We start from the raw sequence: 16,447 nt of genomic DNA, 5'->3' as shown, positions 1-16,447 counted from the left end.
ATGTGGGGAAGCGCTAAATCAAAGATAATCTGCAGGAGACATATCGATATATCTTTCAGTACTATGAGCTCATAACACTGCAATATATATCAATATTGCAATACTCTTATCAGTGTGTTACATATAGTAATGTAACGCACATTTATCAAAAGGTGAAATGATGCAAATTTGAAAAAGTAGAGTTTAAGAATTTGGAGGGAAAATCTTTGCTAAGCGCTAAATCAAAGACAATCTGCAAGAGACATATCTATATGGTTTGCAGTTTGATGAAGTCATAATACTGCAATATTTATAAATATTACAATACTTTCATCAGGGTTTTACACTCATTAAAAGGGGAAATTATGCTAAAATGGTAGATTTAAAAAATGAGGGAAATTTTTTGGGAAAGGCTAAATCAAAGGTAATTGACTGATTCATCCCCAGACAACCACACAATTACTCTGTATTTAATTTTTTGTTCATTATATTTCCCAATTATAGATTATATTTAAAAATGATAATTGTAAGTTCATTTTTTTACACCTAGTAAAGAAACTAAAAATAGGCAAGTTAATATACATAAAATATGGTGTATATATATATAATATCCAAATTATGGAGCCAAAAAAAGGAGGAAACAAGTATTTTTATACAAAATTTTATTACAAAAAAGAAAAATTGATCTACATGAAAGTTTTCAAAGTTCCACTTTTAAAAATGGCTTCAAACATTTAAACTCGTACAGATGACTGGGTAGTAAAATGACAGTGAAGAATCCGCACCACTAGAACAGAAAACATAAGCAGTGCTTCCAGAAACAAATACACTTTTCTTTTTTTTGTTGCTTTTTTACTTTTGCTGCCAACTAGTACACAAGTTTTAGTCCATTGTATTATTATTTTCACAGGAAATTCATATCTGGATGCCTGTTTAAAACAAAGATAGCAATGACGGTCTTAAGATGCAACAAGAGTACAGCAGAGGGAAAAAAAACGTTTTAAAAAATAAAAAACAAATATGTAGGGGGACTAAGTTACAAAATAAAAACTAAATCCCTAAAGACGTGAAAATGAATACAGGTTTGGGGCACCCTACAGAGGCGGGCCGCCGGGGACATCAGGCTATACTTGTTTGAATCATCCACACGACATTTGGATTTGAACTATGCGTTGCAAAAAATTCACATCCATTTTTTTTTTAACACAATAAAACACTTTAGTCGTCGTCGTCGTCTTCATCGTCGTCCTCCTCGTCGTCGTCCTCCTCGTCGTCGTCGACGGGCTCCGCTTTCTTGGCGGCGGGCCTGCCGCCGGAGCCGCTCTTCTTGCCGCCGTCGCCCCCCTTCCCCACGCCGCCGCACCGCGCTTTGTACGCCGCCACATCCTTCTCGTATTTCTCCTTCAGCGTGCCGGCGCGGGCCTCGTACGGAACCTTGCTCTGGGTGGTCTGCGTGGACCAGAACTCGCCGAGCTTCTTCGCCATGCCGCCGATGGAGATGCCCGGATTCTCCTCCTTGATCCTGGGCCGGTGGTCGGAGCAGAACACAAAGAAAGCGGACGGTGGCCTTTTGGGTGCGTTGGGGTCCTTCTTCTTCTTGCCTTTTCCCGGGGCCCCGTGGGGCGGGATGTACGACTCCATCTCGCCGTCGTACCGGACCTTGTCGTTCTTCGCCATATCCTCGAACTTCACCTTCTCCTTGGCCGATATGGTCTTCCATCGCTCGGAGCATTTCTTGGAAAACTCCGCGAAGCCGACGCTCGTTCCCGGGTGTTTTTTTTTGTGCTCCTCGCGGCACGTCGCAACAAAGAACGCGTATGAGGAGGTCCTTCCTCGCGGCTTATTCGGGTCCTTAGCCATGGCGGCGATCGATCCGAACTCGAATAAACAAGTTGTAAACGACTGAAGAGGACAAAAGCACGGCCGTTTGGTCTCTGTCTGCGAGTGCGAACGAACTAAACTCCCCGGAAGTACGATCTTATCCAACCGCATTTACGATCTCGCAAGAAGAGTGCGCCGGTCTACTGGTCCGACCGGAACATCCGTCCCGCCGCCGGACGGTTCCACCGCGCATTCATTACGCAACAAAAAAAACGAAAACGTAATTCAGACCGTGTTTTTTCGAGTGAAATAATTAAGCAGTCGGTTGAAATGCGGATTTATATAATTATTTGGGTCGTAAAGTTATTTCTAACATGTATTTTTAGCACATTTGAAATTGAAACGACGCAGTTTCCGGTTTCCCATCACGTGGGTACATTAGTCTTCTTCTTCTTCGTGGTTTGGCACACCGCCGCACCACCGCCACCTTCAGGAAAAACGGAGTAACTGCGATGAATCGTCATAAAGCGCTGGCGCTTTTTTTAAACCGTAAATTTGTCGTCAAACATGTTCAAAAAAGCCAGGAGGAAGTATTACAGATGATCTAAAACATGTAACTATGTATATAGTTACGTTTCTGTTAAGATAATCATTTGATGCCGTCCAGCAAAGTGGTTTTGCCAGCAGACTATAAATATACCCGTGAGGCCTGGCCCACGACGCCATGGCTGGACCATTGTGTTGGTGAATCTCACGCTTCTTCAGGATGTATCGGCATTCTTTAACTGATCATATGCCTTGTTTTATATGTCGGTACATGTGGGATATCTCCCGGCACTAACTACAAATGAAATTAGTGTCAACACAGAAAAACTCAACTGGTCAACTCTCACAAAGGAGGAATTGTTAGCCGTTTATGCTCATGCAGATAAACCCCAAAGTAATATTCGTCTCCTATCTAGTTATGTAACTATCCAGAGAGACCCTGTGCTCGAGTACAAGTTGAATAATAAAATATATAAGTCTGCCGTTCCCTTCATTTGTATAGAAATGAGCCACGAGGGCCAAGAAGTGGACAAGTAACACTGTTGTTTGATTTCTGGAAACAAGTGAAAGGTCTTAACGGCCATAGAACATCTTTGCAGGAGACCATACAGCTGAGTAATGGCGGCAGCGTTAAAGAACCTTAACCAATCAAAAGTGACTTGTCTTATCAGGTGGAAGGTATTGAGGTAAACCATGATGACGTCACACGAGGCGCGCCGCGGTTCGCGCCGTGTTCCCACTGCGCAGCTTGCATAGCGCAGCTCCTCGTGACTCACGGCTGTTACCGGACCGGGGCCCCAACCGGGGTCCGACAAAGGGGGCGGGGCTTAGGCCCCAGCTCTTTTGACCCTATATGTTTATGATCTGTAATGATTGGTAATACTTTAGTTCGTTATATTATGTCTGTAGATGGTCACGTGGTGCTCCCTCCCTGTGTGTCCACGTGGTCTACAGCAGACCCTCAGTCCTCCCGACGGGAACCAGGATGTCACGTGACCAGAGAAGAGATTCAAGACCACAAATAGTCTGATAATCACATCAAGGTCTGTGATTCAGGAATATCTTTACATCTGATTACAGACGATGATGAAGATATCTATAGATCATGATGAAGATATCTATAGACGATGATGATGAAGATATCTATAGATGATGAAGATATCTATAGATGATGATGATATCTATAGACAATGATGAAGATATCTATAGATGATGAAGATATCTATAGACAATGAAGATATCTATAGATGATGAAGATATCTATAGATGATGAAGAAGATATCTATAGATGATGAAGATATCTATAGACGATTAAGATATCTATAGATCATGAAGATATCTATAGATGAAGATATCTATAGATGATTAAGATATCTATAGATCATGATGAAGATATCTATAGACAAAGATATCTTTTGATGATGAAGATATCTTTTGATGATAAAGATATCTATGTGATGATGAAGATGTCTATAGATGATGTCATAGGGTTTATGCACAAGCGAAGCCGGTGTGTGTGTGTGTGTGCGGATGGAGTGACGATGTTTACAGCAGATTAAGACTAATACACTTTGTTGTCTTTTTTTAAAGATCAAACATGAAGTTAAATTCTATTATTTAGTGATTAAACTGTTTATTTATATAACACAAGGCGTTCCTCTGTCTTTGTCTTTTATTATATTTAATGTTTGTTTCCATCTGGACTCGAGTCTGAAATAAAAGTTTGATTGAGACTCAGAAACGTTTTGTTGTTGTTGTTGTTTATCTTTGAAATCAACAGAATCACAGAACAACATCCCCCCGTTATTAATATCTTAAAAAAGTTACAAAAGTGGAAGATTCAGGTGGAGGAAACATCGTTTCTGAACGGGCGACGTCGTGCAACGTTATAATAAACAACGTGTGACATCATCGCGACGAGGAGCCGTAGAAACACTGAATATATGAACAACGTGAAGATGTTTAAAGTATAAAAGCTTTTCACAAGATAGATTCACAAAAGATACCCGGTGGGAACAGTGGCTTCAAACTGAGAAAAATAAAGCACCATGTGTGTATATATATACATATATAAATAAATATATAAATATATATATACATATACATATAATCATAAAACCCCCAAAATATACAAGCTCACACGTGGAGAATGATACGATGTGTAGAACTGAACCGGAGTGTCACGAAAAACAATAAAACCACAACATAAACGTGTTAATTATTAATAAAGAGGCTGTTTTGGTTGTGTGATGCTGATTGGTTCACCAGGTAGCTGCTGATTGGTTCCTTTTCCAGTCAATTTATTCTCTCCCTCCTTCGTTTGCGTCCTCATCAACTCGTAATGTTAAAAAAAAAAATTCTATATATATTTATTTTAGAAAAACACAATATGGATATAAATAAAGCTGCAAATGGTTGTGGGTCACATGTCGGGGGAGAGAGAGAGAGAGAGAGATTTATCACGGACGCCAAAATGTGTCGCAGGCGCATGTTTGAGGTCAGGGTGAAGTTCAGCGTTTGCCCACCAGGGGGCGGCGACCACAACGTGACCGCCGCCGAGGGACGAGAAGATTCTTCAAGAACATCGACGTCGGGAGTTTTCATTGGTCAAAAGCCGGTATTATAATGTCCTTAAAAACCCGGTAGAGAACGGTACCGAACCCGAGCTCGGGGGCGGAGCCTGGTGGCGGAGCCCGAGGGCGGAGTCCAGAAGCGGCGCCGACCCGTTTGAGACGTTTTTTCTTTACTTTCTTCGTTTCCCCGACTGTTGCGATGTATTTCCGTCTGAAAAACGTTCATCGCTCGCTTCGTGCTACGAGTCCAGAACCTCGGGTCCGGTCCGCGCGGCCCCGCCCCCCCACCGGCCCCCCTCCCTCTGGGTCTTGGCGAGGTCGCTGGCGATGGCCAGCGCCCCGCCTTTCAGGAACCGCACGAAGTTCTCTCCGACCAGCGGCCCCATGGCGTACAGGCCCGGCCCGGCCGCCGCCGACACCTTGTTGGTGAACGGGTCCGCCTCCACCGGGTTCCTCCGGCACGTGATTGGCTCCTCGGGGTTCACGCCCAGCGAGCGGCCGTTGTCGCCCAGGAAGGAGAGGTTGGGGTGGGCGCCGATCAGAACCAGCGCCTTGGAGATCTGGACCACCGTCCGCCGGCCCGAGTCCGACTCCAGGACGCACTTGCGGTCGGGTCGGAACGCCGCGACCCGGTAGCGCGGGAAGCTGAGGTAACCCGGGTAGGAGGAGGAAGAGGAGGAGAGGGGAGGGAGGGATGAAGGGCTGGAGGGGTCCTGGAGGTTCTGGGTGTGGTCCTGAGGGTCCGGCTCGTACTGCTGCTGGATCATCATCTGGTGAACCTGGAGGACGGGAACGCCGCTTTGTCACGACTCATTGAAACACGTTTAAAATAAAACTCCATCCGGTCACATCGTGGTGCGTTCAAGGTCTAGACCGTAAAAACGAGTCAATTATTGGAATTATGACCTTTTTTAACTTCTAGTTCTAAGCAGTTTGTAATATATTATTAAAACTCAAATATTTAAATGACAAATACTATAATCCTTTGATTAATTACATTATTATTATAATAAATCTAATTAACCTGATGATGACCAAATAATTTGATTCCTAACAGGATTTATTATTTTATTATAAATCTATTTAACATAATTATGATGAATTAGTTTACTAATACTTTGATATATTATATTATTATAAATCTATTTAACCTAATAATGATCTAACTATATCTTCCTAATACTACGTTATAATAACTCTATTTAACTCTAGTAATGATCTAATAACTCTATTTAACTCTAATAATGATCTGATAACTCTATTTAACTCTAATAATGATCTAATAACTCTATTTAAATGATCTAATAACTCTATTTAACTCTAGTAATGATCTAATAACTCTATTTAACTCTAGTAATGATCTGATAACTCTCGTAATGATCTGATAACTCTAATTAACTCTCGTAATGATCTGATAACTCTAGTAATGATCTAATAACTCTATTTAACTCTAATAATGATCTAATAACTCTATTTAACTCTAATAATGATCTGATAACTCTATTTAAATGATCTAATAACTCTATTTAAATGATCTAATAACTCTAGTAATGATCTGATAACTCTCGTAATGATCTGATAACTCTATTTAAATGATCTAATAACTCTATTTAAATGATCTAATAACTCTAGTAATGATCTGATAACTCTCGTAATGATCTGATAACTCTAATGAACTCTCGTAATGATCTAATAACTCTATTTAACCCATAATGGCGTGCGGCGGGCCGTGGTACCTTGTGGTACTCGGGGTAGAGCAGCTTGGGCAGCTGGTTGAAGATGAGCCCGGGGTCGGTGACGGAGCGCCGGAAGGCGTGGTACACCGGCGTGTTGAGGTGGTGGGCGGCCAGCACGGCGTCGGCCGCCGTAAGCCCCGCCCCCACTACCAGCACGGGGTCCGAGGATTGGTCGAGCTCGCCGCGGGAGATGGCCGCCTCCAGCTCCCAGAAGGAGTGACACACGTGAGGCAGCTCCTCCCCCTCCACGCCCAGCCGGGCCGGGATGTCGTGGGTCCCCGTCGCCAGGACCACGTTGTGGGCCAGCATGGAGAACGGCACCTCCTCGGACAGGGAGGAGCCTTCTGGGGGGGGGGAGGAGTACCAAGAGGAGGGGGAGGAGGAGAAGTACGATGAGTAGGAGTAGGAGGGGGGGAAAGAGGAAGAGACGTAGAAGGAGGAGAAGTACGAGTAGGAGGAATAGGAGGGGGGAAGAGGAGCAGTAGGAGGAGGAGGAGGAAGAGGAGGTGGAGAATGAGAAGGACGGGGAAACGTAGAAGGAGAAGTAGGAGGAGGAGGAGGGGGGGGAAGAGGAGCAGTAGGAGGAGGAAGAGGATGTGGAGAATGAGAAGGACGAGGAAGGAGGAGAAATGCAGGAGGAGGAGGAGGGGGAGGAGCAGTAGGAGGAGGAGGAGGGGGAAGAGGAGCAGTAGGAGGAGGAAGAGGAGGTGGAGAATGAGAAGTAGAAGGACGAGGAAACGTAGAAGGAGGATGGAGGAGGAGGAGGAGGAGACGAGGGGAGGAGCAGAGGAGGAGGAGGAGATGGAGAATGAGAAGGAGAAGAGGGAGAAGAGGAGGAGGAGGAGGAGGAAGGAGCAGTAGGAGGAGGAGGGGGGAGAGGAGCAGTAGGAGGAAGAGGAGGTGGAGAATGAGAAGGACGAGGAAACGTAGAAGGAGAAGTACGAGTAGGAGGAGGAGGAGGGGGGGGAAGAGGAGCAGTAGGAGGAAGAGGAGGAAGAGGAGGTGGAGAATGAGAAGGATGAGGAAACGTAGAAGGAGAAGTAGGAGGAGGAGGAGGGGAGGGGGGAAGAGGAGCAGTAGGAGGAGGAGGAGGTGGGGGAGAGGAGCAGTAGGAGGAGGAGGAAGAGGAGGTGGAGAATGAGAAGGACGAGGAAACGTAGAAGGAGAAGTAGGAGGAGGAGGGGGGAAGAGGAGCAGTAGGAGGTGGAGAATGAGAAGGACGAGGAAACGTAGAAGGAGAAGTAGGAGGAGGAGGGGGGAAGAGGAGCAGTAGGAGGAGGAAGAGGAGGTGGAGAATGAGAAGGACGAGGAAACGTAGAAGGAGAAGTACGAGTAGGAGGAGGAGGGGGGGAAGAGGAGCAGTAGGAGGAGGAGGAGGGGGGAGAGGAGCAGTAGGAGGAAGAGGAGGAAGAGGAGGTGGAGAATGAGAAGGACGAGGAAACGTAGAAGGAGAAGTACGAGTAGGAGGGGGAAGAGGAGCAGGAGGAGAATGAGGAGGTGGAGAATGAGAAGTAGAAGGACGAGGGAACGTAGAAGGAGAAATATGAGTAGGAGGAGGAGGGGGGGGGGAAGAGGAGCAGTAGGAAGAGGAGGAGAATGAGGAGGAGGGGTGAAGGGGAGGAGTAGTAGAAGGACGAGGAGGAGGAGTAGGTGGAGGAAGAGGAGTAGGAGAAGGTGGAGAATAAGTAGGAGAAGGAATAGAAAGAGGTGGAGGAGTAGTAGAAGTAGAAGGAGGAGTAAGAGTAGCAGTAGGAGGAAGAGTAAGAGGAGGAGTAGGAGGAAGAGTAAGAGGAGGAGGAAGAGTAAGAGGAGGAGTAGGAGGAAGAGTAAGAGGAGGAGGATAAGTAGAATGAATAGGAGTAGGAAGAGGAGTAGGAGGAAGAGGAGTAGAAGTAGGAGTAAGAGTAGCAGTAGGAGGAAGAGTAAGAGGAGGAGGAGGAGGATAAGTAGAATGAATAGTAGGAAGAGGAGTAGGAGGAAGAGTAGCAGTAGGAGGAAGAGTAAGAGGAGGAGGAGGAGGATAAGTAGAATGAATAGGAGTAGGAAGAGGAATAGGAGGAAGAGGAGTAGAAGTAGGAATAAGAGTAAGAGGAGTTGCAGGAGTAGGAGGTGTAGGTAGAGGAGGAGGAGGCGTTAACACGTGGCACTGAACCCAACACTCTGGACTCTTTATCTATTGTTAGTCACTGTACCTCCTAGCTCCTCCCCCTCTCGGCGCTGCAGTCCCGTGACCCTCCAGCAGGGCGGCGCCGCCTCCTCCTCCTCCTCCTGGTCTCCGGGCTGCCGGCTGACGGAGGTGACGGTGGTGCCGCAGGCGAAGTTCTGCTCGAGGAGCATCTGGGACACGTAGTGCTGGTAGTAGGAGGCGATCTCTGTGGGCGTCGCCCGGTCGTTACGCACGCTCCTACAACACAGTTATATATATTTAAATATACTTATATATATACATACAAATGAATGAATAAAACATTTACCAGACTTGCACATATATAAATATAATTTTAAAACATGTATACACCAGTTTAAATCAAGTTAAGGACCAAAGGCTGTTGAACAGGAAGCAACAGAAGCTGAACAGGAAGTAGAAACAACAAATATTTAACTCGACACGGGAACTCTGAGAGTGCTCTGTGTGTGTGTGTGTGTGTGTGTGTGTGCGTGTGTGTGTGTAAGTGTGTGTGTGTGTGTGTGTGTGTGTACCGGAGAGACCCTGAAGGACCCGTGTCCCGCAGGTGTCCGTGTGACTGCCTACCTGCGCTTCTCCCTGATCCAGTCCTTGAGCTTCAGGCCAGGCAGCTCCATCCAGTTGGCCAGGCTGAGGGTCAGCATGGAGCCCTCCATGGCCTGGGGGGGGGGGGGGGGGGCACGCAGACACTCAATACACACAGCAGCACCCAGGAAACACTCTGGCTTCATTATAAATATGTCAAACACTTTTTTTATTATTTAAAAATTAAATAAAAATTAATGCTTTTTCCCATAAACTTTTATTAATTATATATATATATACTTTTAAAGAAAGCTATTTTTCTTTTTCTTGAAATATTAAAACAATTAAATGAAAAAGCCTGCTTTCTTACATCCACTTTTATTTATGTTATTGTATTAGTAAAAAGGAAAGTTTTATTTAAAAAAGGAAGGTTATTCTTTGAAACTTATAATTATAAAAATGCATGTTTTCTTCCAACCACTGTCTTCTTAAAAAGGATTTTTTTTTAAAATTATTGATAAAAAATATAATAAAAATGCGTTTTTTATTCCAAGCATTTTTATTTACTGTATTTAAAAAGGAAGGTTTCTTTTTTTATAATTCTTAAAAAATATTATATTAAAAATGCATGCTTTCTTCCAACAACTCTTATTTGTTTAATTGTATTTGTAAAAATAAAGCTTTTCTGTAATGTACAGCATGGTCTGTATTGAATAATCCTGATATATTATTCTGAAGTATAGTACGAGTAATCCACAGATGGTAACGTACATGCCAGGCCCCCCCCGGCGGGCCCTTGCCCAGCACCAGGTGGGGGACGGCCCTCTCCGGCTCGTAGCGCCACTCCAGCGGGGACGAGTGGTCCAGCCCGAAGTCGCTGTCGGGCAGCAGCAGCGAGTCGAACAGCACGGCCACGGGATTGGACGAGCGGCCCTCCAGGCCCTCGCACAGGTACTCCAGGTCCTGAGAGGCGGGGAGAGACACCATGAGGGGGGGGGCACCTCTTTCATGCTCCGTCATTTTGAAATGCATGCGACTTTATTGTCAAATAAAAACAACCCCAAACCTGCTCCAGCAGCGACAGGTGCGGCTGCTCCCGCAGCTTGCTGTGCAGCAGCGGGTTGGGGTGCGACGCCCCGGGCGACAGGTACGGCGTGTAGCCCGACAGCAGGTAGGAGAGACAGATCCCCGACGGGCCGTTGCCTGGGCAACAGACGGGGGAGAGAGAGAGGGGTGAGCCAAGCGACGCGTATGCTTTCCGACAAAAAAGACGCGTTATTGTGCGCACATGGGGAGGGGGGGGAGTTATGACCCGTCCTATGCATTTTATTTTTATTTAAATAAAAGCGCTGCTGTAGAAGCTCGAGTGCAGCATGACTCAGCAGCCGGTGACTCGTCAGAAAGCGCCGCCTGCTCACGGTGACTAAGGGGTTTCACTCGCTCAGAGTGGAAGTGTTTTTGTTTTTTTACAACCGGAGATTTGCGCCAGACTTCCTGCGGCGGCTAATGTCAACAAACTAAGAAAACAATAAACTCAAACTGAATATTGATCCTTCATCGCGGCTGAAACACTCCAATAACCTATATGACACGTCCCCTGATCTGTAGAATATATATATAAATATATATATATTTCCTGCAGCTTGTGGTTGAGCTGGTTGAATGTTGCGACGTGTTTTCTTTACTTCATAGTTACCTTGTAATGCTGAGCGCGAGTGCGGATGTTTTTTTTGGTGCGTTCGGGTGCTTGGGAGAAGGTAGGAAAAAGGGGAGTTGTGCTACGTCATAGTTATCTAATACCCGCGTCTCCTTTTAGGGCTTTTTGTTGTTGTTGTTGTTGTTGTTGTCGTCAACATCGACACAAGTGAAATGGTGTGTTTTCTTACCGATGATCACGACGGGCAACACCTCTTCGGGGATGACTTCTTTATCGTGACGATCCATCTTTTTATCTGGAGACAGAGGACGTGATTACAGATTATTAATGTTATCCATCACGATAACGTCCACAATCGCCAATATCATCCAGGAGAAAGTGGAGGACGGGTGAAGCAGTTAATCATTGTTAACGGCACAATGGTCAGTCAGTACATTTCCACTGACCTCTGACACACACACACACACACACACATATAAAAGCCGAACAACAATTAACCGTTTGTTGTGCCGCGGATGCAGAAGACGTTTCACTTTCAGACTATAAAACCGATTCTAATGACCCAGCATTCTAGAAATGTGACAGAGAACGTGTCACATGACACACAAAAAGCGCTTCGTCCACTGTTTTTAATTTATTTATTTTCCATTTTATATTTAATACATACTTTTAAATGTAATATTGGTTTCTTGCTATTCTACTTGTTTTGACTCTCTTTGGAGCACTTTGAAACATTGTTTTTAAAGGTGCTAAATAATTAAAGTTATTATTATTATTATTACTCGTCATACGTCCTCACAGGTGGGGGGGGGGACAGCGGGGTGGGGGGGTGCTACACTTATCAGCCAGCGAGGCACGCGGAGAACAACGTGACTGAACCCTGAACTCTTTATTTATGCATTACACGCCGAGTCATTGACAAAAATAAACTTTAAATCAATTTGTCTTAAAAAACGTAACTAACACACGACAGCCAAACTTTATGAGTTAGAGACGATTCTGAAATCAAGAATACATTTTTACTTTTCGCAAACATTTCGCAATCTTAAAGCCCATTGTTCAGACACACAGACACACACACACAGACGCACACACACACACACACACACAGGCACACACGCGATCTCCCCCGGGGTGAGCTGAGGGTAAAGGAGTGTCGCGTTTTAAACAATCTGCAGAGTCATGCTTACACAGATGAGTAACACATGGGGAACGAATGAAAGGAGGAGGGGGGGGGGGGGGGGTAGAGAGGAAGATATAAAGTAGAGGGTTACATCAGAGCAGTTGGCAACAAGCCCAGAGTGCGTAGCCAAAAGGTTTACTGGACACACACACCCACAGACACACACACACACTCACGGACACACACACCCACACACACACACGGACACACACACACTCGGTTGGTTCCGTGTGGAACTCATTTGATGGATAATTGGTTTCACGTCATTTCTTTGGGCAGCGAACACTGAAGTGCGTCCGCCGAAGAAAAGGGCGACACGTCTTCCAGTCGACGCCCTCAGAGGTCACAGGGAGGTCGTTTATCTCCACGCAGCACCTGCGTACGGGTGCCCCGTACATTTAACATCAATTATTACAAAACAACCGCACGTTAACTTCTCTGATGACGCAAGAGTGGAGCCGCACGCATTAAATAAAGATTAGTTTTTTAAATTATTTGTAAACTCCCTGAATGGCTGTGACCTTGACTTTTAATGTCGATATAAAGAGACGGTTTGTGTTGTGGCTACAGCAGCATTTATAGATACAGGTAAAGAAATATGAAACATTAAAAAATGCACAATATCCCCAAAAAGTAGAATAATTATCTGATTATTCATCTTCCTTTTTTACTGAGAAAGAAATGTAAATATGTAGGAGTTCGTATCAGTTTAGATAACGTTTTCTTCCTATGAATTATTAATGTTTTATGAAATAAATGTTTATTCATTCCTTAACCCTCCTGTTCCCTTTCGGGTCAATTTGACCCCATTCAATGTTTAATGTCGGTGTTCTTTGGGGTCAATTTGACCCCAGGCTGTTTTTCACTGTGTCAAACATATAAGAAATATCAACTTTTTTATATATGTAAAGGGCTATTTAGGTAGTCAACAAACAAACATAAAGTACCTCACACTTAAACTTGGGAAACAATATTAATTCTAATAATTTTCTGGAGGTTTTAATTGCTGGGTAAAATCTGTTAGTAAATGTAAAGGTAACAGGAGGGTTAAAGAAAAAAAGGAGAATGTTTTATATTGGCAACAAATATATTTTTAAACACCAAGTTGTGTTTTATTTCATATGGTTTTGTCTGATGGGGAAAAGAAAACAAAGGGTTCACAAAAACAAAACATCCGGGACCATTAATACATCTTTTATTTGAATACAGTCGTCGTCTCTATTCGACGCCTCGATGACACCCACACCGACGGCGTCCTGGAGGCGCCGTCGGAGGCCTGCTGGGATCCCAGACAGGTGGAAAGCAAACAAACTGGTATGGAGTGAACGGATACTCTGAGATGACGATGATGATGAAGGGCGGAGACGGAAGCAGAAAACAGTAATTGCGCAAAGATTAATGTAACAGAACCGGTTTATTTTCCTGCTACATTGTGGTTTTACACCACGACGTTTAGGAGGGAAACATTGTTGTACTGCGCTTCATTTTGATTTAATGTCTTTAGTTACTTTGCAGATTGAGATTATTATTACATTATTATCAGAAAGGTAATAATTGATTTATTTAAATATTCATGAAATTAGCCCCTACGTCCAAAAGCTGCAACATGAGTAAATTACGTACTGAAGTACATTTTAGTGTTACTACTTTTGTACTTGCACTCAAGTAAAAGTCTTAATTCCAAATGTAACTTAAGTCAGAGTATTTAAACTTTTTTTTATTTTATTATAATATTGATGATTTAACAAAAACTTTTACTCAAGTTCAGGATCTGAGCACTTCCTCAGCCTTGACGGCAAGTCAGTGTTCAATTCAGAGATGGAGGAAGTATTCAGTAGCTATACAAATACTCTTCTATAAAAACACAAGTAGAAGCAGACCACTGGATTCAAGTACCCAAGTACTCGAGTGCTTTGAGTGGTCGGAAGACGAGATAATATCTAATCTAGACCATGTTTTACTTGCTAGGCTTTTTATTTTCCTGTCAAGCACTCTGTCTGTAAAAAGTGATATAAATAAATTGTACAAAATGCCAACATTTACGAAAAAATCTACTTATTTGGGTGTTTTTTATTGTCAATTAATATCATATATAAATATATTATGATATTAATAAGATGATGGGGCATTCGATTGTCTGCGCGGCTCTCTACATGTCCACCGCGACCCCGCCGCCGGCGGGTCTCGCGGTGCTATCAGCGGTAACGGCCGTTTGGCGATTAGCTAACAAGTGAGGTGCTCACGTGCATAACAAAAAAAAGCACGCGCGCGCTTCCCGCCGCTATGTAAACAAAGAACAGGAGAGACGCTCCGAATGTCCGCGCGCACACGCTTCATCTCCACGGTAACGTCATCCTCTCGTAGCTTCATGGTGGTCGTGAATGTTAAACATAGCTCCGGTGAGTAAAGCTGTCGCCCGGTTCACCGGGAAAGGAGTCCCCGGTATGTCACTGGATATGTGTCCGCGCACCCGCCCACCCCGCCGGCTCACACTGACGTAGTTTACGCAAAGCCGTCACGTCAGCGTGAGCCGTTGACTGGACACACTTGAAGCTAACGGCTCGTTTCGGAACGTCCGCTCGCTGTAAATCAAAGATGACGGTTTACTCACTCTGGTGTCTTTCCGCCCCCCCCGCCGCCGCCCCCGCCGCCCCTCCTCCGGTGATGCCGGCTTTCCGCGACCCTCCTTTCGGCTATGAGAAGGAGAAAGGAGTCGGTTATCTTCCGCTTCTTCTCCGTCTGTCTCTCATTCCTTCACGCTCTTTATTCGCTTTCTTCCGTACATGTGCGACGCAAAATAGAAACCTCAAGGCTGCCGCTGAGAGCTGCACATTCACAGATTATATACTGCTGCTGCCGAGTCCAGCCCCGCGGACCAATCAGAAGCGACCTCTGCTGCTCGCGCTGTACCCTCTCTCTCTCTCCCTCTTTCTCTCTCTCTCTCTTGCGCGCTCTCTCTCCCGCCCCCACCCGCGAAGTCGTTAGAAGAACAAAGATCGTCTATATGTGCGGTATTCGGTAACGGATATCCAGAAGCGGAAAGAAGTACTCAGAATATTTCCCTTACGACAAAGATTTCCTGTCGAAAAAATACTGCGGGAATATTCGTAGTTAAATTCAATGTGTGTGTTTTTTGTGGCCATCTTGACTTTTCAGCACAATACTATTTCGAAAAAAACACAACACTAATGTATATAATTGTGTAGCCGTGAGGGTTTTCAGAAATGTAAACAGAGTGGGCGCTCTGTTGAATTTATTTTCTCAGATGCTCCCTGAGACAGAGCGTTGTACAGTAAGAGTTGGGTACATTTTCCTCCAGCCACTTGCAAGACGTGGATAGTGGGAACTTACTGACAGCCAATGAAATTGCAGTATTATCTACGCTGTCCAATGTCCTGAAAAACCACGTTTGGACGCGGGTTCGAGACTCAGTTGGGCTGTTTATCAAGAAAAGTGTTTCCTACTTTGCTATTTTTGGAGTGTCACTTTATCCCAGTGGCAGACAGATTATATCAGTACTTGACTTATTTATTTATAACCTATATGTAACATATTAGTTTTCTTCTCATAAATATTTGAATTGCAATTACTTAAATTAAATATGTCTTGACTGTTCACTATAATGATTCACATATTAATGACACATGTAGACATTAGTCCATGAAATATATTTATTCACAACAGGGACAGTAAATATTGAACGCACAGTCCATAGTGCAATGTCACACAAACAATAAAAACAATAAAAACAGTAAAACAAATATAATTTATATAATAAAAGAATGTAATTATTAAAATAAGAAAAGATATATACATGACAAAACACTGCTCATCTCTCTTAGTTGCTCTTGTCAACGGCCCATCTGTTTTTCCCGTCTCATAGAAGGCAGACGCCTGGAACTCTCTCCACGTCATCTCCTTCTCCATGCCCTGGTCTCTGGACAGGGAAAGTACTTTGGCAGGACAATAAACGTACTTCTACCCCCGGGAACCCGGTGTGAATGTGAGGGCTGTTTGGGCCCTGCTTCAGTCCCATCCCACAGAAGCAACCCATAGCTTCCAGCTCGTCTTCATCAGATCCTCTGCTGCTGTGAACAGGTCCACTGGCTGACGTCATGGTGGCAGCCAGGAAGCTGTGGAGGAGGACCGGCGGGGACGGCTATCGGCCTGGGGAATGGCTCACCTGGTCAGATGAGAATAAAGATGAAATGAGTATGATTTAGGTGTGACTTTATTTCATCT

At 44.4% G+C, this 16,447-nt stretch overlaps 2 protein-coding genes and 1 long non-coding RNA gene across 5 annotated transcripts; 1 reads left to right on the top strand and 2 right to left on the bottom strand.

Annotated features, from left to right (window-relative positions):
* Positions 1-624: 624 nt before the first annotated feature.
* On the bottom strand, positions 625-1,976 carry LOC130207756 (high mobility group protein B2-like). Its single transcript, XM_056436445.1, has one exon. It carries the CDS (start codon positions 1,969-1,971, stop codon positions 1,198-1,200), a length of 774 nt encoding a protein of 257 aa, XP_056292420.1. The 5' UTR covers positions 1,972-1,976; the 3' UTR covers positions 625-1,197.
* Positions 1,977-4,085: 2,109 nt separating this feature from the next.
* On the bottom strand, positions 4,086-15,011 carry osgn1 (oxidative stress induced growth inhibitor 1). 3 transcript variants are annotated; one of them, XM_056436442.1, is made up of 8 exons: positions 14,817-15,011; positions 11,252-11,317; positions 10,432-10,568; positions 10,137-10,328; positions 9,408-9,499; positions 8,848-9,059; positions 6,656-6,999; positions 4,086-5,698 (listed from the first exon to the last, which is right to left on the bottom strand). In XM_056436442.1, exons 2-8 carry the CDS (start codon positions 11,307-11,309, stop codon positions 5,159-5,161), a joined length of 1,575 nt encoding a protein of 524 aa, XP_056292417.1. In that variant the 5' UTR covers positions 11,310-11,317; positions 14,817-15,011; the 3' UTR covers positions 4,086-5,158. The 3 variants fall into 3 exon arrangements, with proteins under 3 accessions (XP_056292417.1, XP_056292419.1, XP_056292418.1); XM_056436444.1 differs by having other exon boundaries at positions 6,656-6,996; XM_056436443.1 differs by lacking the exon at positions 14,817-15,011 and having other exon boundaries at positions 11,252-12,063.
* Positions 13,526-16,423, top strand: LOC130207758 (uncharacterized). The gene is made up of 2 exons (XR_008834335.1): positions 13,526-14,604; positions 16,089-16,423. It is a non-coding gene; the product is annotated as an uncharacterized LOC130207758 (long non-coding RNA).
* Positions 16,424-16,447: the final 24 nt, after the last annotated feature.

This window comes from Pseudoliparis swirei, chromosome 18 (genome assembly GCF_029220125.1).
Source record: "Pseudoliparis swirei isolate HS2019 ecotype Mariana Trench chromosome 18, NWPU_hadal_v1, whole genome shotgun sequence".
NCBI classification, from domain to species: Eukaryota; Metazoa; Chordata; class Actinopteri; order Perciformes; family Liparidae; genus Pseudoliparis; species Pseudoliparis swirei.
Note: the sequence above shows the minus strand (reverse complement) of the source record. Positions and strands in the feature narration are given on the sequence as shown.

What these genes read in the sequence shown, in the direction of transcription:
- LOC130207756 (XM_056436445.1), bottom strand. Translation starts at nt 1,971, where the DNA reads ATGCGGTTGGATAAGATCGTACTTCCGGGGAGTTTAGTTCGTTCGCAC.
- osgn1 (XM_056436442.1), bottom strand. Translation starts at nt 11,309, where the DNA reads ATGGATCGTCACGATAAAGAAGTCATCCCCGAAGAGGTGTTGCCCGTC. An exon ending in ACCTGTCGCTGCTGGAGCAG is followed by an intron (nt 10,329 to 10,431) that starts GTTTGGGGTTGT and finishes CCCGCCTCTCAG; the next exon opens with GACCTGGAGTACCTGTGCGA. An exon ending in TGGATCAGGGAGAAGCGCAG is followed by an intron (nt 9,060 to 9,407) that starts GTAGGCAGTCAC and finishes ACTGTGTTGTAG; the next exon opens with GAGCGTGCGTAACGACCGGG.